The 25,762-nt window shown below is 39.9% G+C and overlaps 1 protein-coding gene across 1 annotated transcript in view; it reads right to left on the reverse strand.

The window, feature by feature from the left end:
* Positions 1-10,679, reverse strand: part of CARPA (Carbonic anhydrase-related protein A) — a 331,334-nt gene extending 320,655 nt beyond the window's left edge. The window contains exons 1-2 of the mRNA XM_071599084.1: positions 10,616-10,679; positions 9,173-9,309 (exon numbers count right to left, since the gene is read on the reverse strand). Of these exons, the coding sequence (XP_071455185.1) occupies positions 9,173-9,309; positions 10,616-10,679 (201 nt within the window). The remainder of the gene's footprint in view (positions 1-9,172; positions 9,310-10,615) is intronic.
* Between the last annotated feature and the right edge of the window lie 15,083 nt (positions 10,680-25,762).

Consider the following 25,762-nt stretch of genomic DNA (forward strand, 5'->3'; position numbering starts at 1 on the left):
TATTTATCACATTTTATTTAAATAACCATATTGGTCAAACGAAAGCCACTCAATGCGCTAACATTCTAGTTATTGAAGGCACCTATCAAACACTAAAACATCAGTAGAGATGAAAAGAGTTTTTTGGAAAAGTTCTATCATAACGTTACAATTTATTCTTTGTGAAAACCAAATGGAAACATTTGAAAACCCGATGTTGCCACAGCTCTCAATAGAGAGACAGAAAAAAATGGGACGGTGAATGCTATCCTCCCCTACTCGGGGGAATATTACTGGCTTTAACAAATTTAAAAATAAATGAGTATTAATTATAGGCTTGGAAACACTCTGGAGAACCTGCTGAGCTTCGTAATAAAAAAGAACTACCTCGGCATGTGTTCCGACCTCTAAATAAGTGTAGCCGTTTTCAAATTAAATGTGATATTCAATGCGATTTGTAGGAAAAGGGTTCCAAATATCGCTGGCGATGGAAGAAATAAGAAAGATACAGTAAGCATGATTGTGCTGGAAGAGGAAGAAGGCTTATTAACAGAAGAAGTAACCATGAATATGCTAGTACTGCACTAGCATGGACATGATGGAACAATTCGCTAAGTTTTATACGCAAAGTCTACACTTTTTGAGACCTGGAGGATAGGAGCAGCAGAAAGAAGATCATTAGAAAAGAGCAGTAGGCAGTGGAAATGTGGTGCTGCACAAAAATTCGGAAAATAAAATGGATTGACAAAGATGAGAAATGAAAAAGGTTCTTCAAAAGACTGGGTAGCATATGAAGCGCACTCACGAGAGAAATTGATTCGGACGCATTCAGAGGCACGATAGTTCCTCTGCAGTTCATCACTGACGGAAATGTGGAAGGGAGAGATGACAAAGAAAGGCTTTTGTGATGAACTGCGAGAGACAGGTAATGGAAAAATTCGTTGCAAGGAGCCGCGAGAGAATGAAGAGAGAGGCAGGGAAAAAGATAGTTCGGAGAGCTGATATACACCATCCAACGTATTCGTAACTCATAATTACATGATATTCCCTCCTCCCCCTTTCAGGGGTTTCATATGTACGATAATCTTTTCTTCATTCTATGCAATATTAAAAAGTAAAAAATTGAATAAGTTACGGACAAAGATATCCTCCACAGATATTCGGTCCGGTAACTCTATCTGTGTCCACCGGTGAGGATGCAAGAGAGAAAAGCGACCAGCGGAGGAACAAATAGGCGGACGGGGAAGTGCTCCGTTCAAACACCGGTGAAGCGGAGGGGGGGGGGTAAAAGGGGGAAGGGGGTTATAGACTGCTACTCCACGGACATTTGCCGAGGTTCAAGCGGCGCGCTTCCATGATAAAGTTATGAACGGCTGAATTATTCCTTTCCCGTCCTCGCATCCGCGTGTCACTCACGGGTCCAATTTGGCGCCGCGGACGCCGCCCTCTCGCCCGGCTGTCGGCGGTCCATACGGCCGCCGCTTACCCTCCCCACCTCCCACATCACCTCCCACCCTTTTTCCCAAGCCCTCCTTCTCCGTCGAAAAAAAACAAACAAAATGTCACGGCGCAACCTAGAGCACTGAATAATTCGAGTGCACACACAAGCACAGCATGACCGGCTTTATGCTACACTATCCACAAGCACATGGTAACGTATTCACTTCCGTGGGAGAGGAGAGCGAGGTGTTGTGTGAATCGGGAATGGGTTCATCTTCTAGGACCCTCCTCTGCGGACCATTTACCCCACTCCCACGCGACGTTTCGCGGCTCGAAAGCGCGTTTAACCCCCACCAGAGGTCATTATTACCACCCACTTTCATGGCGGTGTCCACGCGTGGGAATATATTGATCCATACAGTCAAATATATGTAAATATTCAATAGCACTATTTGCATAAGAAATAAGAGTTTAAAAAAATAAAAACAAATAAATGATAACATTCATAGAGATGTATTTAACGTCCATTCTTTGTTGGATGAAGGTGGCAGAAACATACGATGACTGTTCAATGATGACATCATTAATTAATTATTCGTGTATTTTTTGGGGCAAAAGATCAATTCTATTTTATACGGTTAGATTTAGAAAATAAGTTGGACGGAAAAATAGGACAGACGAAACTCTAGGTATTTAGGGGGAAGAGAGAAGGTTACAGCGATAAATTCAATCAAGGGAGGGGAAGTGGATTCAGGTGATACTGAGAGACAATGGGGTACTGAAGACGGTTATGGAGGGGAACAATGGGATATCAACGAAAAAAAATAGACGCCTTGGAAGGAATGAAGGGAGGAAGGAAGTATGTAGATCTAATGAATAACGTTAATCCTTATGATATATATATGTATATACTATATATATATATATATATATATATATATATATATATATATATATATATATATATATCAGAGAGAGAGATAGAGCATGGGGTTTAGGGATATTTTGTGTCATATTAAGAAGAGCTTACAGATACGATTGTGAAAACATCCTTTAAAGGATGCTAATCTAATCCAGTAGGCTTATGTTAATAGTTATTGCTAGCTTGAAGTGTGATGAACATGGCATTAATGTCATCCGTCTCCAGTATTTCGTCAGCATCAGCCGTTGAAAGTTGAAACATGTTCAGCTTGCCTATAGTAGCGATGAAGGTAACGCTGCATTGAAATAATTCTGTTTTCGCAGTTTTTTAGACAGAGGCCTGTGCAAAAACATAAGGGTCTTATACAGTTTCCGTCTCTATATCATTGAAAGAAAATATGATGAAATGGTTACAGAGGGTAAATAGTCAATTCCAGAGTTTTGCTAATCGGAATCAGTGTCGAAAACCGCAGAAACTATTTGAGGGACTTATCAAAATATTATATCCAGTATGTCTTCAAAAACCACGTTGAAAATATTGAACAACTGTAATGCATTCAATTGAGTTTACTTCAAGAAGGGCCACAATCATCAATATTTAATCGATGAGCACATATATGTGTATCATAAAAAAATGATTATCCTCAATTTATTGCAAAGCTCTCGTAAGTTGTTAGACAGTTACTTAAGACATGGACACCCAAAATTTTCTATTTGGAAACTTCTTCCTTTCACTTTCCCTCTTAATCGTATGAAATCGCCAAACCAAGGAATGGAATGAATTACCTAATGTCATTTTTCAGCTTATTCCTATATAAACAAATTTAAAATAACGTTTGCGTGGTTTATAATGTATTTCAGTTGTTCAGGCTCATATTAAACAGGTAAAATAAAGGAAATTTTGAGATTATTTAAATTATAATTTGGCTTTTTAATATTTGTTTTCAAGTATTGTTTATAATATTTCGGAGGTGTATATATTCGTTGTTGCCATCATGCTAACTCCCTACTTGTGTCAAAATATGAATAGATAAACAAAAATAAATAATATCTTATGTTTTAGTTTGAGTTGGAAGCATTTTTGATCTAAGTCTTTATTTAATGTCCTTGAGAAAATACACTAGTATTTTTTAGTATAATGTGTGTATTTATGTCGTTGTGGTTACCGTTTTTAAGTAATTTTTACAATGTGATAACCAAAATATGTAGATAAAATTAATGAATTGATTCTGTTTTGAAGAATGTTGTAAAATACGGTTATTAATAGAGAATTGTTTTGTTTCCGGAAGCCGTAGATTGAAATACCTCTTTGGAGGGGATACTGTTTCGCAATGTAGTTAAATTACTTCATGCAAAATGCTACAGTGCCCTGCAAATTCACGATGGGATTATGGCTGCTTATCGAAATGAAAGCCCGTCATATATAATTATCAATTATATTTATATTAATTTTCAAACGTCCGTCTCAGGCGAACCAAGAAGCGGAAGACCGCCATTCAGGGACGTCGATTTTGCCACAGTAAAGAAAGAGGAGGACCTTCTCTTATTAGACAGAAGAGCAACCATTCAAATGATCATTTAATAAACTGATCATAATAAGAGCAGCATGTGGAAAATTATTCACCATGAACTGGAAATGCCAAAGGTGCCACGACTGCTGACTCTTTTTCAGAAGCTAAAACGTCGGGACATATCACTGGAAATTTAGATACTTCTGGAGCAAGACAAAGGGCATTTTTTGGTATCCCAGTGACAATGAATGAAACTTGGATCTCCTAGTATGATCCAGCGACACGCACTAAACATTTAGCACAAACAAAAAAGTATTTCTTAATTTTTAGTTAGGATACATTCCTGTATAATATCTGGTTTTGTTTTATATGGCCCGGAAACTCGATCTGCGTAGCAACATATTAGGCTTTATAATGTCAATGTGGAGAAAGATTGGAAATATAAAATGGTCACAAAGAAAAACAAACGATGAAGTGCTAGGTGCTAGCCATGGTGGCTGACCACGCACTTAAAAAGGACTAAGTTATGAATTAAACCCAATGATAGCTAAGCGAAAAAAATGTCCATTAATACCGGGCATAGCCGCTAATATATATGTATAAAACATATGTATAAACCATAAACCGAGTAATCAACCCGATGATCGGTTTGGTAGGTGATAGTAGAGTTCACCCAGTGCTAAGCCCGACGGCGTGTGAAATTCACACATCAGGGTAGGGGGGCCAGTTCCTTTCCCTGTGCCGGTTATGGTTGTCCAGGAAGATCTGGTACCCGAAAAATTCCGCCAAACGGCGAACAAATACTCATTTATATAGAAACAGAAATAAGGAAAAGGGATAGGAACACACACAAAGGACGAACACAGGAGAGGTGGGGAAGGCGGAATCGGCGGAAGGTGGCTCGTCTCTTCTTCTGGCTATGCGTGCCACGAAACGCACTGTTCTTATCCTTTATGATGTTGTATGATTCCTTTACTACTTTCCTTTCCTCTGTGTGTCTTGTCTCTTTCTACTTTGATGGGGGAAACAGCTCCCTAACACCATCTCTTGGCCAAAGAATCGGGGCACTTGGTTGCGTAAAGCATCGCAGATCTCAGTGTAAATTACGTTTCCTGGATATCTCAAGTGGTTAAGATCCTCCGCCCGGCAAGTGCAAAGAAGCGGAATTCAAATCCCGGTCTAGGAAATATTTTTACATTCGTGATCTGCTGCTTGACTCCGCCTTCCCCATCTCTCCTGTGTTCGTCCTTTATGTGTCTTCCTATCCCTTTTCCTTATATATGTTTCTATATAAATGAGTATTTGTTCGCTGTTTGGCGGGATTTCGTGTTCGAATGTATATATATATATATATATATATATATATATATATATATATATATATATATATATATATATGTGTGTATATACTTGTATATATACGCATATATATGCATATATTTAATGCATATATACTAATATACTAGCGGTTATACCCGGCATTGCTGAAGCTTCATGCCGGTAGCATGAAGGCAGGTAGGAGTTACGGAAAGATGACGGAAATTTGTCGGGCAAACAAGGTCTGTCATTACGTAGCAGTTAATACTAATAAAGGACCTTCCAAACCTACATTTTATAAGTAAAATACATGAAATCAATGAGGGACGATTAGTATACGATGGAATTCATTCAGAAAACTCCAGGAAAAAAATGAGTATGGAAGTGCTTAGAATTGAAAAATAAACATTCTAAAAGCGAGGAGAACTGAGAAATCAGCCTGGAAACGGGTTTCATTCAAATGAGATGTTATAGCAAAATATTAAAAAAGAGCAAATGGCATTTAGAAAGCATGAAGAAATAAGATAAAGGCGAGAACAACTTTCAAGCATTTATTGAAACTTATGTAAAAAAAGAGCACTACGACACCACGAAAGAAATATTGCAAGACGATAATAACATTAAATCGCATAATATCCTTGGATGGAAGAAATCCATGACGAAATACATCGTAGGTGTATATATATATATATATATACACACATATATGTATATATATATATATTTATTTATATATATACACAATGTGTGTGTATATATATATATATATATGTAAATATATATATGTGTATATATATATATATATATATATATATATACATAAACACGCGGACGAATGGTTCTTCAAGGGATAGAGGCAGTCTCCCCACCTCTCCCACTCACCTTACCAAGAACCAAGAGACGCGTCTCAACGCTACACGCTCTTCTTTCGTCCCGGTTCATTCCCTTGCTGATTGAAGTTAACCAACCTTGAAAATCAGCCCTATAGGGTCGTGGGACACCTCAATTTCTTTTTCCCTTCCATGAAAAAAGGAAAGCGTCAATTCTTCCTTCTTCTTTTTTCCTCCGTGGAAAGGGAATCGCGCCCTTACCCCTCCGTCCCGAGTCATTGTGACCCTCCGGAGGGCTGCAATCCCTAGGGACCCCTGGTATTGCGACGGCGTGGCGCGGTGGGTGATGGTTGGGGGAGGGACGGAGGGGCGGGTTGTGTGAGGGATCCACCGAAATAGACCGGTCATTCCGGTTGGTGTCGGCGCGCGGCTATTGATCCGAAACTCGATAAAAATCACATCAACTCCTTATGAGACGCATACGGCGGCCCCGACACCAGCGTGCCGTATGAATACATTTACCCGCCGCCCAACCCCTTTCCTTTTCAGCCTCACTGCGCCCTCGGAATGGTAGCGGGAGGACGAGGCAATAGGAGCGGGCGATGAGGCGGAGGCTTCGGGGGAAGAAGGCAGAGGAGGGTCGCTGTTGCGGGGGTGGTGGTTCGGGAAGTCCCTCTCGATACCCCCTTATGTGGGCAGCGGTGGCAGATGAGACAGTGCCGGGGACACGCGCCACCCGAAGAAGAAAAAATGTGACGGAATAAATATTTTTTTTAGATCCCCGGTTGAATTTAAGAAAACTGACAAAAGAATAAATGTTCAAACTAATCTGCTATAAAGTTTTTCTTTCCCGTCTATTTCTAAAATGAATATTTTTTTGCAAATGTAGTGGAGTTTTATTAAGGATAATAACCGAGGAAACAAGCAATTAAAAACTTTTTCCCAATGTATACGTACCATGCGAAATTTTTATTGAACACATACATTGGTCATTGCACGGTAAGGTCACACCCCCTGGAAAATATCCAATATCCGCCCCAATCGAAATATTTACTAAATTTTTCAAATTTATTTTCTCTGGTATCACTCATGTTTTCATTTTAGGAGAATATTATTATTTAACTGAACTGTTTAATTCCCGAACGCGCAAGCGTAAGGTATTTGGTGTACGAGGCGTGAAATGGTCTTTATGACGTAAATAATCTTAAAAAAAAACACCGTAAGGACCCATCTACGCATTAAGAAATAGGCAAAATTTAAATTAATATAAACAAATCCAGTAATTAATTACACTCCTACGTTATCTCAAGCTTAGGTTCACAAGGTTTTGGAAGCTAAAGTTGAAGTTAGTGGAAGGTGGATGAAAAGGGGTTAATGGTGGAGAAATTTAAGGGATGAATCGTGTTGAGTTCCTTTTCAAACTCAACCGACAGCAATGAACATCTTCCTGATCAATATGAGGAAATGGGACCCAGACCAGACCTCAATTCCGTGAAGCATTTTACTACCAACTCCAATTAAAAGATCAGGTGTGGCGAGTAACGCCTTGCCATTAACGCTTTAATTGTGTTCTATCACTGCACTAGACTGCATTCTATCTTCACTACGAAGCTCCGTGACGTAGTTCTCAGTGATCAAGTTTTAAAGTATATACCGCTGAGTCTTAAACTGCATTTTGATTTAACGAGAAAAAAAACCAAACAAATGTTTGCGCCAATCTCTCAGAATCCAACAAAAGTGATCCATTAAACGTCTAATATTTTGCATACCTTTGTCTCCAAGTGGGTGTGACCCTTTTGTACAATGCTGATTTGGACTGAGTTTTTGAAGGGTAAAAATTATTTTCTCAAGTTAAATCTTTAATTTATATTCATAATAGAAGTATATTTGTCAATTGTGGGATATAATTAAAATAATGGCAGCTCGCTCAAGTATATGAGTGCTGTCAAGAAAGTAACTTAAATTTCGGTCTAGCGTGACAGTGGGTAGGGCTAGAGCCACCATATTGGTGTCTTAAAGTCCCTATACTTGGTGCGTATTCTGCTGTGGTAGTGTGAAGACTGTGGTTCTTCTACTTTGCTCACTGCGAACTCTTTAAATTGCAAATTGCTAAATAATTGCAATAGAAAACCTTACGAGTTGTGAAGTACGAGCTGTGATTTGGTTTTTATTGCCAAAACACTGACATAAACTTGTGTCAAAAAACTTTGTGAAGTGTGTACGGAGACGGAAATATGAATTAAAGTGGAGTGAGGCAGTGGTGCATTCAGTTTAGAAATGGCCTCAGCACCAATGCTCACGACGAGGACCGCGGTTGCCGGCCTAGCCTTGTGGTGACAGATGAAGTGACAGTTCTTGATTATCATGAACATTTGTCCGTTCACTCTTAAGCTAGCAGCATCACTAACGAACAACACTGCCACTAATAACTTAGTCGGTGCACGGCACAAATTTCCCGATGAATGTCAGTAACTATGCAGTACATTGCCAGTTAAAACCTAATCACTAAACGGATTTTAAGTTTGGCGGGATTTCGAATTTTATTTTTCATTTTTACTTACTACTGTAAACAAAGGACAAGGGGCGCGACCATCCGAAGACTGCAGCTCGAGGCGTACTGCCCTAGTGTGTGTGTGTGTGCGCGCGCGTGTCAATACAGCAAACATTCGGCTCCCCCCACTACTTCGCTCGACACACGCAAACGTAAGCTACTTTCTGGACGGGCCTCGTAAAAAAATTAATTTATATGCATTATTTGTTTATGACGAGGCGGAAGTTGAAAATAGGCAACTTAAGAAAAGATGTAAAGAAAATACGAGCGAAAAATTGGAAAGGGATCGTATTTTTTTATGGATCGCATATATTGCAGGGCAAACCAAGTTTCCCAGTCACATTTAAACTCGATTAACCAAGTCATAAAGATACTACTTATTTCAAATTTAAAACTCCTCTTTAGTAGGCAAGCTCGTCGAGGAATTGATACTTAGATATACGGGAACACCGCGAATACTCCTGGCTACATCGCTCTTGCCAAGACCACGCCGATCCAGCCCTCGTGGATTACACATCATAACACTTTGATCTCGGACGGCTGACGCGTTGGACCAGTGCGCATTTACAACTGCCGTCGGTGGATTCGATGCGCTGTCATTCCGTCCTCATAACGGTTCGTACCTTGTGTTTGTCAATGTGAATGTGCCGGAGGTAGGGGTCGTAGAGCAACTTTCCGGGTTCCACGTTGATCGGGGACTGCCGTCTGCCTTTGTTGCAAAGGTTCCACTGTGGATTTATGAGACCCCAGAATGCAGGACCTGAGGGAGAAGGGAAAGATAACAGTTAGCACAATTCATACTTATCTCATCTGCTCGCTAACTCGACTAACGTTACATTCATAATATTAATTTTGAATGCAATTTAAACATTACATTCCAAATGATACATGAGTTACTATAAAAGGAGTTACTCTTTATTTACTTCTATTTGCCAACCACCATTTATGTTCACCCTAAAAAAAATTGGTGCTTTTTCACAGATTTTTAAATTCTGTGGAAAAGTATCTAGTCTTTTTCGTATGGATATTAAATACTTCCACGAAGTGAAGCCTGAAACAGTAGAATACACCATATATGTTACCTTAGATGATTATTTACGTTTCTTTTCATTTATTTAGAATCAATCCAAGAGAGACAAGTTATGACCTCTTGAATTTGGGTCATGAGCATGATCAAAAAGTGACCGTCAAAACGTACAGTCTTTAAAAATTCATGCAGGAGAACACTGCTTGACGGAAATGGCGCCCAAAATTTCTAAATTGACATGTCTGGGGAAAATTACAAACTCATTTAATATGGACATCAAACAATTCCCCGAAGTGAAGCCTGAAAGTGTAGAGTCTATCTGGGTTGAAAGTTTATTGATAAGATCGACAAATTTCCACTCAATACATCGCTTAAACAGACTTAAGATTCGGAAAAAGCCGAGGTATTTCTCATGACTGAACGTTCTCGTTAAGGTAGACAGGGGGACTTGGCGTGAAAAAATGTTTAATTGATGGTTAGAGGCAACGAGAAATGGAAGATATAAAAGTCAAGGAAATCCTAAATGGATAAGGAATACTGGAAGAATTAGGTGAACGTTGAGGAAAAACGGTTGGATTACTAACACGACACCACAGTAACCAAACCGAGGCTGGTTTGATAGGTGGGGGGCATAACTTCCCTAACGATAATCTCAAAACGGCTTGTGAAATTGCAAATGAACACAATAGGTGGACCAGTTCCCTTCCCTGTACCAACTGTGATTCCCTTAATGAATATGATAGGAATGTGAGTTCTCAGAAGGAAGAGAATAAGGGAAAGATAAGCAGAACAAATCAAAATGGATTCTACAAAAAAATATAGCTAAAAAAGCGAATTTGTGTCAGTTTCAAATACGGAAGTATGAAGAATAGGATTGTCCCTTTAAAAGGAAGAGAACGACAGCAGATATTCATTTTTAAAACATATTTTTAAACATTGAAATCAGGAAAAGAGGACCCCCTTACGCTCAGAGAATTCTTCTCCAGCCCTATTCGCATTATAAATGCAAGGTAATCTAAACCCACGGGAGTGTCCATACAGGATAGACGCAAGCTGCGATGCGGTGGGGCCTTCTCATAGCCATCCCCCGTCGATCCCCTCATCCCCACCTCTCCTTATCAGAGGAGGAAGAGGAGCCGTCGGGAGGATGAGTGGGTGGGAGGATTGTATTGGTCCTGTTCCAGAACGCTTCCTCTTCCCCCCAGGTCTTTCCCCGGCTCTCCTCCCTGCACCCCCGTACGGCGCCCAAGCTCAGTCTGTAGCCATGACTAGGGGGGCGCGGGGAGGAGGAGGATGCGGCCTTACCCTTACCCTTTCGCACCGGAAGCGGGTGTGGCAAGGGGTGTGTGTGGGGGGGGAGGGTTAGGAACGGATCCCCTGCCTTGATATACTACTCTCCCCCCCCCCTGGCATTCTCCCTCCCCCACCCATCGCCTGGGAGGGTGACAGAGACTGAGAGGGAGAGAGAGAGAGGAGTCTGGATCCTTCCGGCTCCCGTCCGCAACCGTAGTCTGCCCAAGGAAGGGAAGAAGGCTATTCGCCGCCTTGCGCATGGCCGGCGTTGGGGCATCATTTTGTGGCCACGCACCATCACACACACACGAACTGCAGGGGGTGCGTCTGCAGTGGCGTGTGGTAGCACGGAGGAGGAGGAATTGAATGGACCCGAACGCTAGGGTCACTAATGAGTCGGCGGTGCGATACAAGCGTTGTTGATTATTTTTTTGAGTAGAGAAAGAAAGTGGACAGGAAGGAATGCTGATCAATACACGCACATATTATATATATATATATATATATATATATATATATATATATATATATATATATATATATATTAAGACGATTCAAGATTTGACGCTAGGCAGCAACCATCGAAAAACTACTTGCTCCATACTGCCATTCCTAGTTAGGCTCGATTATGCTAAGTTTTTTATGAACGATTTCATTTTTGGGGCACTTCCGACGTCGGAGAATAAAAAACTTGGTTAAAAATTTATTGGTATTAAAATGATGAAGTATACATGTATACTGTTTTAATGTTTGCAAGTTAGCCTTCCAAGGATTCTGGCCACAAATTTATATCTCAGAGAAATTTGACATGGTGTTTACGTCAATAACATGGTCAAACGTTTAACTGAGGTTTTGGAATGAGTAGGTTAATACTGACTCCATGTTAATCCCTCCGCCCATTCTTCCCCTTTTCTCTGAATAAGGGAAGGGGATCCTCCCCTTGAAGAGTAACTGACCAATCTTTTATGTCGCAAATGACCTTAGATGTCGGTCCCTATTAATTATAACCAGAGGCTTTCCAGCGACGTTCAGCCATGAATTTCTCAATCTAATTCTGCCTCACAAACCATTTGCTCTTTCAAGAATCTGCGGGAGATGTCGAAGCAAAAACTTTTAACGGAGTCATCCTCTAATATGTATTTCAATTCTACAATTTCAGAGTGAAAAAATCATTTGCATTCCCGGTCAGGTTAATGATTTTTACACTGAAATTGCATCAATGGCTTCCTTCATACATCTTCTCGTCAATTCTATTTTTTCATTGTAACCCAACCAATTGAATATTCTGAATTTTTTACGGGGACTTTGCTCTAATACATGTATGTTATAAGCTTTCGTCAACAACTTTCATTTTTCCAAGTCGTTTTGTTAGAACAAACAGAAAAGGTATTTCTACATACATTCAGCTAGACATAGAATTCGTAGATTTCTTAGAGGAAGTGACAACGCAAAATCCGTAATTAAAAGATAAAAGGTGGACACTTCGATTGGGTTTGTTCCATGCACTAGTTGTTGAGTTAATTTAGATTCAACCTGAAGACAATATATTGTAATTCCGAGCATTTCTACATTCAATATTTAGCTATTCAAGTGGTCTCTAGAGTTATGAAGGAAGTTGAAGGTGGAAACAAGCATGGATGGGAACGTCATATGTTCAAAGCTATTTCATCGTGATTTACATGAAAATTCACTCTCAATTTCAGAAGCCGCTCCTATAACATGTATATAAAATGAGCCCAAATAAAAAATATACCGCGTACTTAAGAGATATTTTTTATCGGTGAAACTCTGATTGTCATTTTCGTTCGCAAACACCTTAAATTGTCATTTCGTATCGTTAAACCCTGAAAATATTGTTTCTTTCTTGACACCACGAATGGTTTATTTTGTTTCCTTGAACCATGATAATATTATTCATTTTATCATATCCTGAAAGTTAGGATATCTCAGGAAACTCCTTAACTAATATATGGGTCGTTAAAATTGATAGTGCTGTGCTCTATATTGAATTAGAGTTCATGATTTTTTATGTTTTTGGTTTATTTTTTAGAAATCGGCATTAAATGTTAAAGCTTTCGGTCGGTAACCACAGAGTCATTAGGGAATAGGATATTATGCCGTCGATCAGCGGAATGCAGTTCCATACGAATGCATGAGGAGATGATGGAAGGATCACCCTCAGTTGTTGGCCCTTCGCCTAGAGGGAGGAAGGGGGACGTCTCCATTACACACACACTGTCCCGCTGGCCCTCCGGGTCGGGGGCGTGAGTCGGGAACCGCCGCACAAGCGATCTCACCCCGACGCGACGGGGGTCGGTTGCTTGGGTCCTCTCCCCCTCCCCCATCGCACGTGTGTGTGTGTGTGTGTGCCGAGGGGACAGTGTGGTTTGCTGAGAGGCCGATACGGTCGGTTCTCGCGACATCTCTCCTCCTCCTCCACCCCCGTCACATTCCCCCCGACCGGGAGCGAGTGAGGGGGGAGGGCAAAATTGGGCCGATGCCGGCGAGCGCCGGGGAGGCGGTGGAGGAGAGGGTTTCGAGGAAGGGATAAATTCCCGTGGGGAGGAGACGCGGCGAATGCTGAGTAACGTGCACCAGGAACGGAAAGAGGAGTCTTGGCTTCTCGGCCTTCCGGCGACGGCTCCGCAAGACGGGAGAGGAGAAAGGAAAGGTGCTGCTGGGTGGATTGGAAATGTGCAACTCTTCCCTGGGAATGAATATCCGCGTACTCCGACCGATCTGGATCGAAAGCATTACATTTTATCATCGCAGTCCTTATGGCGGTTCAGTGATTCTTCATTGGACCAACATATTTCTTAGGCATTCTCATTCGAAGACTTAGATAAGTGAAATGAAGTAAGAAACGAAACCATAAACAGAAGAATAAAAGAGGAAAAATTATATGGTGAATCTTTAAGGGAAATAAGAATCAAATCGACTGGACGCACCTAAAGACACAACGAATTTCTAAAGAATACGAAATCAAGGAAATTCTATGGGAGGGTTCTACACGAAAAGCTAAGGGTCTAAAACATGGAACTAATAAAGGAGGATGTATGGCAGAAGAGCTGCGAGGGCCTAAGATCATTAGTATGAGATGGGTAAGAATGGAGAACTTTAAGCAACATTTCATCGGATAGATGAACTGGTCAATGATGAATAAACTGTCATTACCACATTTCAAATATCATTCATTTCCCATTCCAATTTCTTTGTTGAACAATTGTTTCTGAAAAGAAATAATATGATACTTATTATTTTATTATTTACATAAATTGGTAGTCATTTTAGTCTAAAAATAACAGTAATTTTGAGGTAATTTTTAAAGCCATTTATTAAACAAGAAGCGTTTCAACACCAATTTATAATTAATAGTTATAAGAATATTATATACTTGATGATGAAGCATCGAAATTGAAATGTTTGTGCGTAAACAATCGTTGTGGAACATTTAAAATTTTAATTATTTCAGATAAGTTATTTTCAAAAATTACAACCTCCCACAAACACTTAATGAAACTCGTTAAAATTTTAACAATTAATCCAAGAATAATATAAATTTCAATTTCCATTCCTCCATTCCTTGGTTAACGTCAAGTCATTGATTGGAAATTTCTTGAGGTTTGAGATTGAATGCCAGTAATTTCTTCGTTATTAAGGATGCAAAGCATAAATTATTGGCATTTAATTACGAAAGGTATTTTCCAGATGCAATATAAATAAGTGCTTTATAGGGGAAGGAAAAGAGTTACTTAGGTGTTAGAAGATGTCGGTACAGTAAATAAAAAGATTTCCAGAGAACAAAATAGTGAGGAGAGCTACTGCAAAATAATCTTGGGAATGATAACCCCTGAAGATGACATGCTTTATGTAGGCAAATACCGTGCTCTAGTGCTAAGGAAGTGAACTTTTATTTTTTTCTATTTTTAATGCATTCCGAAAAAAAGTTAATAAAATATTGCAAGTGTAGACAAATACGAATATTATTCGAGAGAAAATTTAATTAAATTGTCTTAAATGTTTACACGACCGATTTCAATGCAATCAAATTCATTAACTTTAAGCCACTGAAAACAATTTCTGCTAATGAGTAATTAGGAAATTTACTTGCATTGATTTGAAATTACCAATTGGTATTGTACACTTATTTGAGAATCTTTTTACGGCAACAGTGAGTGCAGTAGCCACTTCGGACGGGTAGCAACATGATTAAAATTATGGGCACAACCGAGTTTACTGATGGTATGATAATATCACACCATGGAAAACTTGTACTTTCTAGTACTCTGCCAGCTTATTGTAAGTTTTTGATGAACCCTGGCACCACACTCCTTAGTCTTAACCAACACGACAAAAATATCCTAAAAAATATATTACAACAAATTATTCTTTATCTCTGTATATTTTCTACATCCTTTAATTTCACCTCAACTGCCTATTATCCTCCTCCCTCTACCTCACTTTGAAAGCATTCTTCCAGATATTACTATCTTCAGAATACTCTCTACTCTCAGAAAGCTCCTGAATCCTATTTCTACTCTCTTCGCATTTTTCTCAAAAGACGAATCTCTTCTTCAAACTAGCCTAGAGCTTCGTCGTTCGTTTCCCTTGGTGGCCCCTTTATTTTCTTTATTCATCTCCACACCCACATAACAAAGGCTATTGCTATCTGCCCTATTATTGCTTTATGAACAAAGTTTCTGGTCAATAAAAGGCTCAACATTAAAATGTTCACTAGCCTTTTTCTTACTTCAATATATAAGGTAGCTGCCACCTACTCTTGTCTCAATGGAAAATCTTCTTTAAACCTTACAAAATACTTCTTTAAAAGTGCCAAGACCCTCAAAACGAACACCTATCAAAGAGGTGAACTGTTTTACCAAGTCTAGTGTGTGTTCCCATACGTTAATAATGACTGTCTTAACATTTATATTTCTCCGAATCCCATAAATTTCGTTTTCAATGGATTATTCTTATCTCATAACAATTGAAATAAATCTAAAATTCGCTAAGTAATGATTTAAATTATTTGCCCGACTGTTGACTCTTAAAAGGCTTTAATTAACGAAGGTTTGCTCACTTCCCTCATACCACGTAATGACCCCATCAAAAGTTACACGATTAATTGCAAACTAAGTGAGCAATCTCACCTTTTATGTTTAAGATCTTACCCCAGCAAATCACGAAGGCAAATGGGAGGGACAATTGTCTTCAGCATTTCTGAGAGTTAGATTTATTTCTCGTTATATTCCTTCCCGTTGAAGACAGAAATTTTCTGACGGAAAACGAATTCCTTTTATCGGAATCTTCGACATTCAAATATTTGACAACTATCTCGTTTTAATGTCACTTACAGGTGCAATATGAGAGTCAAATTAGTCCATCCACAATTATATACAGCAAATAGTTTTAGTGGTAAAATTTCAATCATCGTTCCTTCAGTCCAGCCATCTTCAGATAACCATTAAGTTTCTCACGCATTCTGTTCTTTCTAAACGATTTGCTCCTGGAAACTGGAAATGATCATTTAAAATTAAGTTTTAGAGTCAAAATCTCGGGCGAATGTTTCTTAATAATATCTACTGTGGAATACTAATTCCCTGCTTCACATGTAATTACTGGCTACCAAACTTTGGCCAGCTATTTTTAAAACTTTGGAAGCATGGAGCTGTCGGATATTACGTGATTCGATTTAGATTCATTCGATGTAATAACTCCCAAACTCCGCTCAAAAGCTAGGAGCCATTGGGAGAAGGACATGCGGAGAGGGCGACGAAATCCACCTCATCTTGAGTTTCGATTTAAAGGTGAAAAATGTATTCCGCCATCGCTATTGGCCTTCAAGCGGTTATAATTGGAAGTGACCTGCAGTTCAGCTGAACAATCAAATCCGCATTTAAATCCATTCCGGCTCATGAAAGCGTGAAGTGGGACTGTACCAGTCGGGAACATCTCCTCTTATTTTACTTGCCACCTCGGTGATTATTTTCTCCTCGGTTGAAAAATAAGACGTTTCCGTCCCGAGGGAGAACTGGGGGGAGCGGGGCAGGAAGGAGGAATGGAGGGAGGAGGTAAATTAATTTCTGCGCCACGGGGCGGGTCATTATTAGTTGAAAGCACGCAACCCATGGGGGACACCATTCACGCACGGAAACCGTCCTAGGCGCTACCCCTTACTCTCACTCCCTCTCTTTCCCCCCTCTTTCTTTCTCCCTCTCTCGACGAAAAAGAGATCCCTATAGTCGCGTTTAATAAAAAAATCTTTCCTTAAATGAGGAATCTTAAAGAAACCCAGCAGTATTTACGCGCAATATAATTGTTGATCGACCGTTATCCAACTACAGTTAACAATCCAATAATCGGGTGGATAATCATGAATTCAATGAATTTATTTTGTCCTGGAATAATAATTTGGATTATTAATATTATTATATCGTGGTCTACAGTTTTAGGTAGACATTTGACTGTAAAATGACCCTAAGCTCGTACATATCGCATCCTCACCTCAGAAAAAACCTGATACCCCATACTACGATAAAACTTTCTTGATGAGGCTAAAAATAAGAGAAACTTTACACTTCCACAATGTTCTACGAGCATGGTTTAAAAATCAAAAGGTTGAGCTGCAGTTTCCCAGAGAGATTTGCCTGGGAATCGAACCCGGGCCCTCCGGGCAGTAGTCCAACGCTCTACCGCCGGACTACCGCGAAAGTTAATAACTTAAACGGTATGGTATTTAAACTACAAGGTTGCCCAACCATAGCGAACATAAAAGCACAGAACACAAAGTAAAATCCTCACAAGAGAATCCATCCACTCCTTCCTTCCGCCAAAGTTTTCCTTGATGGAAGGAAAAACTGGATTCTCCTCATTGAAATTTTGAACTCTGAAATTTGGGCTTAGGGCCTTCATTGAAGTTGATTTACAAAAATTAAAAAAAATATTCATGCATACTTGGGCAAATCCTAACCTAACACAGACCTCCTTTTGCAAGACATCTCCATGTTTTCACTCCTGGACCCTATGGGCCCCATAATTAGGATAACATTCATCCATCCATCCGGGCCGCACAGTCGTGTTGTGAATCAATTCTCCCAACGAAAGGAACCCCGCCTTCGTAGACCCCTATCTGCAGCCCCTTACCTATTTATTACCATTCTTCTAGCCACGTGCCCCATTTGTAAGTATCCTTGACTTTATAATACATTATATCCACTCATTAAATGATGAGGCGAGACGCCAATGGTTTTTTGGTTAACATTATTTGGGCTATTTTATACAAGACCACGCTGATAAGCCATATTCCTTAGGGTCCGTCCAAAACTAATCTTTTGTCAGAAAGGTAAACTGATGCTAATTGTTATCCATTTCTCATACATTAATTCACTGCTCGGGTCTTTCCACTTTTTGATCAAGTCTAGAAAGAAAGAAAAAACACATCCAATCATTTATATGCGCGAGGTATTGAATTTCATCTCTCACAGTGAGCATCACACTTCTAAATTGTAGAATATGGGTCGCCCAGTATTGAGAAAATAAACGCTATTAAGATAAAAATATGAAAAAAGTAAATTTTCGTGAATCCTTCTCACCCTAGTCTTTTGCGAAAGATACATTAACAAGTTTCAGCGCCAGAATCCATTAAAGGAAACAATCCTCAGATTTCCCCGAATCTTACGAATCGGATTGTAACAGTGCAATATCTATTAAAATAAAAATAACACAGGAAAAAGGGGGGGGCACTTGAGTATTTTAACGGCGGATTTGGCAAAAGCGATGCATGAAAGTTTTGACGACGCCGCTACGGGGATTTGAGCAGTTTCTGGAGGAAGGAACACGCAAAAATTGCAAGTGGAGGCGTGGGTGTAGGGAGTGGGAGGAGGATGAGTTTTCAAGGGGATATTTGAAAATGGTACGTATTTAGGGATTCGGGAAAGGGGGCGACGGAAGGTTGTGGGGAGGAAAGAGAGCCTATGGGAAGGGTTCTCTCCTTGGACGAATAAAAAAATCGCGGAAAACTCATTAAGCAGAGGTATGAATGTTAATTAGAGGAGTATTAAGCGGCGGGATGGAAATGTTTATCGCGCTTCAAATTGGCCGGTCGCGAGGAGGGCCACTTGTCGGCAGGCAAGGCGGGGTTGGAGGGCGGAATCGTGGGGATTAGGAAAGTTTTCCAATAAGCAGGAGCAGCGGAGAGAGAGAAGGAGTTTTTGAGGACTGCGATGTCTCCCCTCCTTCGCCCGCCGTGCCAACCTCACCCTTCTCCGTCCCCTCTCCCCTCGCCCTCCCTGAACAAGTGTTCTCTCCTCGGCCGTTACGAAAGGGACCGGGATGACACGACGATCCAGCATGCAAAACAGTGGAATTTGTAAGGAGCACACGAAAGCATTGAACATACATAGTTTGTATAAAAGTATCGGGCGTTTTTTCGTAAAAATAGATTTTTTTCTGATATTGCTACAGTGACTCAAAATTCTTCAATTTACATCCCTTGGGCGTCAACATACATTTACAAGCGTCTTTATTACGACTCAAAGACTCCCTTGCAGGCGGATTCCGTGACATAGGTACAACAAGGGTACGCGTGCAAGGTTCTCTGACCGCACTTAGGGTGCTATGGCGTTGTCCTTTGAGGGAGGATATAACTTTTGGGAAGAGGAAATAGTCTCCTGGTGCCAAGTTGGGACTGTAATGGGGTTGGGGAATCGTAGCGATGACGATGCAGAAGGTCTTCGCAAGCAGACACTCAACTCTGCTCTTGGTCGTCCGTCAAGATCTTCGCGAGACGAGTTTAGCGCAGATCTTTCGCGATGCCAAATTTTCAGTGATAGTGGTGTGCACTGTCATCTTATCAATGCCAATATACGATCTGAGTTAATGCGCACAGTTAACAGACGGTCTGAATTTTACACTTAACGCTCATGTCAGGAAAAATTGTTACCGTTACTTACTATACATACGTACCTTGTACCTTATAGGATATTAAAAAAACACGATAAAACAAGGATTTTTAATCCCCCAAACAGTATGCTGAAGCCTATCCAATTTGCGTAGGGAATAATACCCTGAAACGGAGCGGAATATGAAATTATCTTTAGAGATAACGTTTCGTAAACGACTTTATACATAACATGAAATATTACAATTATAACAGAAAATATTATAATTATCCACTGAGGAAGTTGTACGTAACTTGTTGCATTAGCATCAAAAGAGATAAATATTCAATCAGTTTTATAAAACGAGTAATTTTTCTCCTGCAAAATATTTGTTATAAAAGGAAAACGGTATTGAATATCACTGTAACCTCAATTTTGTTTAGAAAAATTTTATTGAAATACAGTTACAATTATAATTTCTGCTTGAATATGCGTGTAATAGTATCTATTATGTTTTTCGATATATTTTAAGCAGCAGAGTCTTTTGAGATTTTTAATATTGAGGCCTCCGCTGCGATTGGTTTAAAAATATCATCGAAATTTTCCCAAACTCGTCATAAATTAATTCGCGCACTAGAATAAGAGTTAATGTTGGCTACGCACTGGATCACTGTTCAAATAGTCATAGCGCAATATTACCCCAGAAGAATATCGACTATGAAAAAGCAAAAGGTAGGTTTTGCTGTTTTCCAACTCATACGAGAGTGGAGAGGATTGATTTCAATAGGGAAACATTGAAAAAATTATTTCTATTTAATTATTAATGAGTTTTAAATAGTCCAGTAATAGTAAATAGTGGCAGACACTATGCACGTATGTTTGGCTAGAATTCGAATCGCAACGGGTTACTAGACGAATTGAACGAATAATTTGTATCCCTTTTCACATTTTTGTAAACAGATTCAACATTATTTTGAAAACCGCAATCACTAAGTAATAAGAAATTCAGCAATACCCTATCTTACATGGCATAAAATTTGTACAGTTCCTCCACAACATCAAGTTTACTTATACTTTATACTATCAATTAGACTAATTATAAAGCAATTGCAAGTTTTCAAAAGGGTTATTGTTGATATAAGATGTGTATGAATAAATAGGAAAAAATAGAAATATTAGTTACTAATAGTTAATATTCTAAATTGTTCTTGAGTAAGCTATTAAATTGCTTCACGCTCCATACATTCATATTTGGAAATTGGGACTTAGGGTACAAATTGTTTTTTTCAGCAGTAATTGAGTTCTGACCACCATTCCAATATCACCAATTCACAGTTAACACTTGAAATGCTGCACCCCTGCAGTAATATTAATCATTTCACAAACAAAATATAAAACTCACTCCTTTCTAAGTAACAAAATAAACGATTATTACGTTTGGAATATTTCCGTGTCAACCGCTGAGACTAAGCGAGGAGTCGTTGGGTAAAATTTATATAATGCGACTGTTTGAAATTATAATATTGCCCTTTTTATTGATACCGAACCATAATTTATTCTACTACGAATCAGTAATCGACGATGGCTTCATGTGAATATTAATTCTTGATAATAATGCGTCTCTAACAAACAAAATAAATAAAATCTATTTTAATGCTAATTTTCCTTTGAATGGCTGGCAAAATATGGAAGATTAGCGATTTGATTTTTCACCCACGGAAAAGAGAAATGGGTTCATAAATAATGTTTTTAATTTTAGAGATGACCTGTACAACCCAAAGTTCATAATATTTATTGTTTAAACCACAATAAAAGAATAAAATGTTGGTTGTAAAGTGCAAAACATAAACGGAATCATAATTATAACTCATAAGGAAAAAATAATGATTTGCATCAAAATAAGAGGAAACCCTCGTAAATTTATATATCCGGCTGCTTTGCAATTGAATCTGAAGAAATATTTTCATCGTGTTTCTTTTGTATTTCCATCAAAATTTTGCCCTAATTTATCGTATTTTACATATTTTACCGAATCGTATTTTTCTCACACTTCAACGCGGATAGTGAAAACAGCCGGCTAAGAAATACCGCTTATTACAGCGGATAAGGAGTGAATGAACTCAGACTTTACAGCGACAGTAAAATTGATCTGAGAATCTAGCAGCGAAGCGAATTTCTTCCGAGCGGAAAGACGACTATGACAAGGCAGCAGAGCAAGCTTCTTCTTGCCTCTCCCCTTCTACATCGGAAAGAAAAGAAAGCGAAATGAGGGGGGAAAAAAAACTTGTAGGCGAAAAATAATACATATGTACATGTGGACACCTGAGTATATACGCTGAAGATCCGCCGGAGCATGAAGGGAGGGAGGATCGGGAAGGACGTGTGTTGGTGAGGTTGGGTGTGACGGCGCGTCTCTTTCGAGGCGGATGAATGCTCCCTTGGGTTCGGGTGAGTGGGAGACAGGGTGAATGAGAGGGAGGGAGGGGGGAGAGAGGGAGAAGGGATACGGGCCAAACGTCCCTTCCCTCCCCCTCCTCGTCATCTCCTCCACGTCGCCTTCCACCCCACCCCCTCCCCAAAGTCGTCTTCGTCAGACCGTGGAGGCACTTGTAGTCTCGCCAATCTAGCAAATCTGCCCCCTGGTCGGGAGACTGTGCACTGGAATGGACCTGCGACCCACAAGGAAAAAGCAACGGAGGCTGGCAAACTGAAATAGCAGATTTATACTCATCGATTTCCCTTTCGTGGCCATCGTCCGAGGAGACAGAGACGAAATCCGGAGCTTCAAGGACCGAGAGGAGTAAAAGGGAGAGACTCATTCGTCCATCGCGACATTCCATGGATCGGGATGGTGCGGCCTTCCCACCACCCCGATGTTCCGGGCTGAGATACCAAATGCGCCAGGATTTTAAAGAGTGGTCCCAATTTGTGTGCTATTTGTAGACCGCCTCTAGCACAGTATGCCGTCTGTTGGATGGGACGTGAAATGTCTTGACCCTTTGGCGCATCACGTTATTAAATTAGACTAAATGCCGACTCAAAGTTTTTCTCTCCACTCTTGATTCCTTCTCTTTCTGAGAATCCTATCCCATTCGGATTACCCACCTATCCCTAATGTCCCAAATGACATCAGATGACGATTACCTCCCCTAATAAATGCTACAGTGTGAACTTCACAAATTTAAAAATGTTTGAATGCGGACGGTCATTCTCGCATTTTTCCGATCGATATTTTTTAAGTGGAAAGACGTCCGTTTTTATCGAATGTATCATAATGGAGACTCGCTCCTTGAGACCAGCATTGGCCAAACATTGGCCAAAACATTGTGAATTGTTTTAAGTTTAAATATGGAGCCTTAAGTCCACTTCCAATGTTAAACTTCCAACTTCCAATGGTTAACCAGAGAAAATCAAAGGAATATGCCTAGAAAAACAGATGGAGTGATTCTATTGATTTGCGGAAGAGAAACGCGACTTTTACTGACTGGATAACTTGGGTACATGGACAAAGTGGAAATAAGATAGGTTTAACAGTAGGTTGATATTTTTAGTTGCTAATGAAGGCTCAAATTAGTGTAAGAACCTAAACTTGGCTCAAGGCTCAAGGCATTTTTACATTGCTTACATTAACTTATATCTTCAAAGTTGAGCCAATAATAATCGCGTCTTTCCTCTTAATTCGAATAGGAAAACTTTATCTACTACCTGATGTTTTTTTTATCACATGATTGCGGAAATGTGAAATAGTTTATTTTTTATTGCTCATAATGGATGTTGAAGATTTACAAAATCGTTGTTTTGCGTTTAGCCGAAGTTTAATTGAATATTTGCTTATCGTGTATTGCCATTTGTCGCCGAGATTTTAAATTTTTTACGATAATATTACTAATTTTGATCGTTGGTGGTGTTACAGTATGAGAAACGATGGCGTGTGTGAGGACTATGGAACTATGCTCTCGTCCGTGACTTTCGACCGCAAAAATTCGACTTTAAAAATAAAAAATGGGTAATATTTCGCGTTAAATTTAAGTCTAAGGCGCAATGCGAAATGCATAGGAACCGTTCCCACGTAATCATGCTTGATTCACAACTGAATGTAAGTTCCATAAGTTCTCATGATAAGCGAAACTATGGTTGACCGGCGATAAGGTGGATGAAATCAATTTCGAGTAACGCAACGTCACTGGACGGCTTCCCGTCGCAACGAAACGCACGACGAGCGATTACTGTTCAATTCAGTCATCTATATCTATATATATTCTCCCGTTTTCTGCGCCCATGAGACCTCATCCGAAAAGTAAGCAACCGTGGGCACCTGCGCCCTCTCAGGGTAACGGAGATCATTGGTCGGGGTTGGAGGACTGCAGGGGAGGAAGGGATCCGCCGTTCCGCTGGCGGAGGGCTGGTCCCTCCACTCCCGCGTGCCATATGGGGGAAAGGGGCGACGGATGCGAGAGGTAAGATGCAGGGTGGGGGGATAAAAAAAAACCCTACGGCGCCACCTGCGCGGGGGGGGCCCTGCCTCCTCTGTGGGATTCTCCTCTGGACGGCTTATCGGCCGCGCCGACGGTGGGGACTTTGAAAGGACCACCCTTCCATCCCTTCTGGGACACTGGAGAGGCAAGAGGGGTGAGCGTCTATGTGTGTGTGTTTGAAAGGAGAAGGAATGGGAATAAGGACATTTGGCCGGGGTTGAAGGTGGGATCTTGATGGGGGATGAGGATGCGAATCCGGGACTCGTGCAATATTCGACACCTGTATGCTATTCGGGAGCGTCTCTCTGCCTTCCTCCCGATTCTTGCATCCCAGGAGACGAGTACACGAATACGGACCAAAATGCGCATTCAATGTCTATCCACCTTTCTCTCTTTCGTACATCAGTTTCCCCTCCTAAGCTATGAAAACGGTAGAGGAATCCGAAAGTTGTGAGGCGTATAAGTACGCCATGAATCTCGTTGCATGCATTTCCCTGGAACGATTTTCAATGGCGTCGGAGATACGCTGTACACTTCAACTGCTACATAAACATCTGTACGAGTATAGCAACTCAAGGAAACCCCTACATCTTATCGGGGAAGTTTCATTCCTTCTTACTTACTACGTGTTCCATCTTATCTCTACGCACAAAATATCATTAATCATCAGAAATGTCATCATTATCATTAGAAATGTTCCTACTTGAGGTAATATTTAACACCTATTTGAGTTTATTTATGTCAACTCTTTTTTCGCCAGTTAATCGAAATCTTGTTCTTAAAATTGGCCTCATTCCCGAGACAACCTGAATAACTGCTTGAAGTTAACTCGAAAAAGCATCTCCTCGGTAGAAGACTCTTAAAACCATTGAATGCTATTTATCGTATGCGTATAAATGATGGATGGATGGATAAATACTCATATTCACACAGGAAAATTTGCTTAGCGAGGAAAACATTCTTCGTACAATCATTGATTTAAGGTTTTTATTTAAGTTTCCGGTGCTAGGGTACGATATTGTTATGATTTCTTATCACGCGAGGTGAGCAAAAGCTTAATCTATCCCTCTCATTTCGTCGGAAGTCGAATATGCCAATATTCTTTCGGACTATAATAATTCCCTTGGCGTTGCAAGAAAACTCATGTGTCCTGTACCTTTCCAAAAGTCTAGTTCTTGCCTGCTGTCTTCGTGAATATTTTCAATTCTGGAATAAAAATATTCTTCAATGGATTCCAAATGATTGCTGCGAATCAAAAACATGGTGTAAATGAAGCAGAACAATACACACCTCTCTATTACAGTTTCCTGTTACCAGTCTAATTAAGCCTTGCTTCTTGGAAGCTGACCAACATTTTCTTCTGATGTGTGCATTCCATGCAAGGTTTGATGATAATGTAGCTAACACCTAATTATTTTACAAGTTCTAAGATCCTTAATACCTTCCCATCTTACATTTATTTTACTACATATGCCTTGATTTTATTTTGCTGCAAATCTTCAGTGCTGTACATTTTCCGATATTTAATTCAATTTCCCA

The sequence above is a fragment of the Hetaerina americana genome, unplaced genomic scaffold, assembly GCF_022747635.1.
Source record: "Hetaerina americana unplaced genomic scaffold, ioHetAmer1.1.p SCAF_104, whole genome shotgun sequence".
NCBI classification, from domain to species: domain Eukaryota; kingdom Metazoa; phylum Arthropoda; class Insecta; order Odonata; family Calopterygidae; genus Hetaerina; species Hetaerina americana.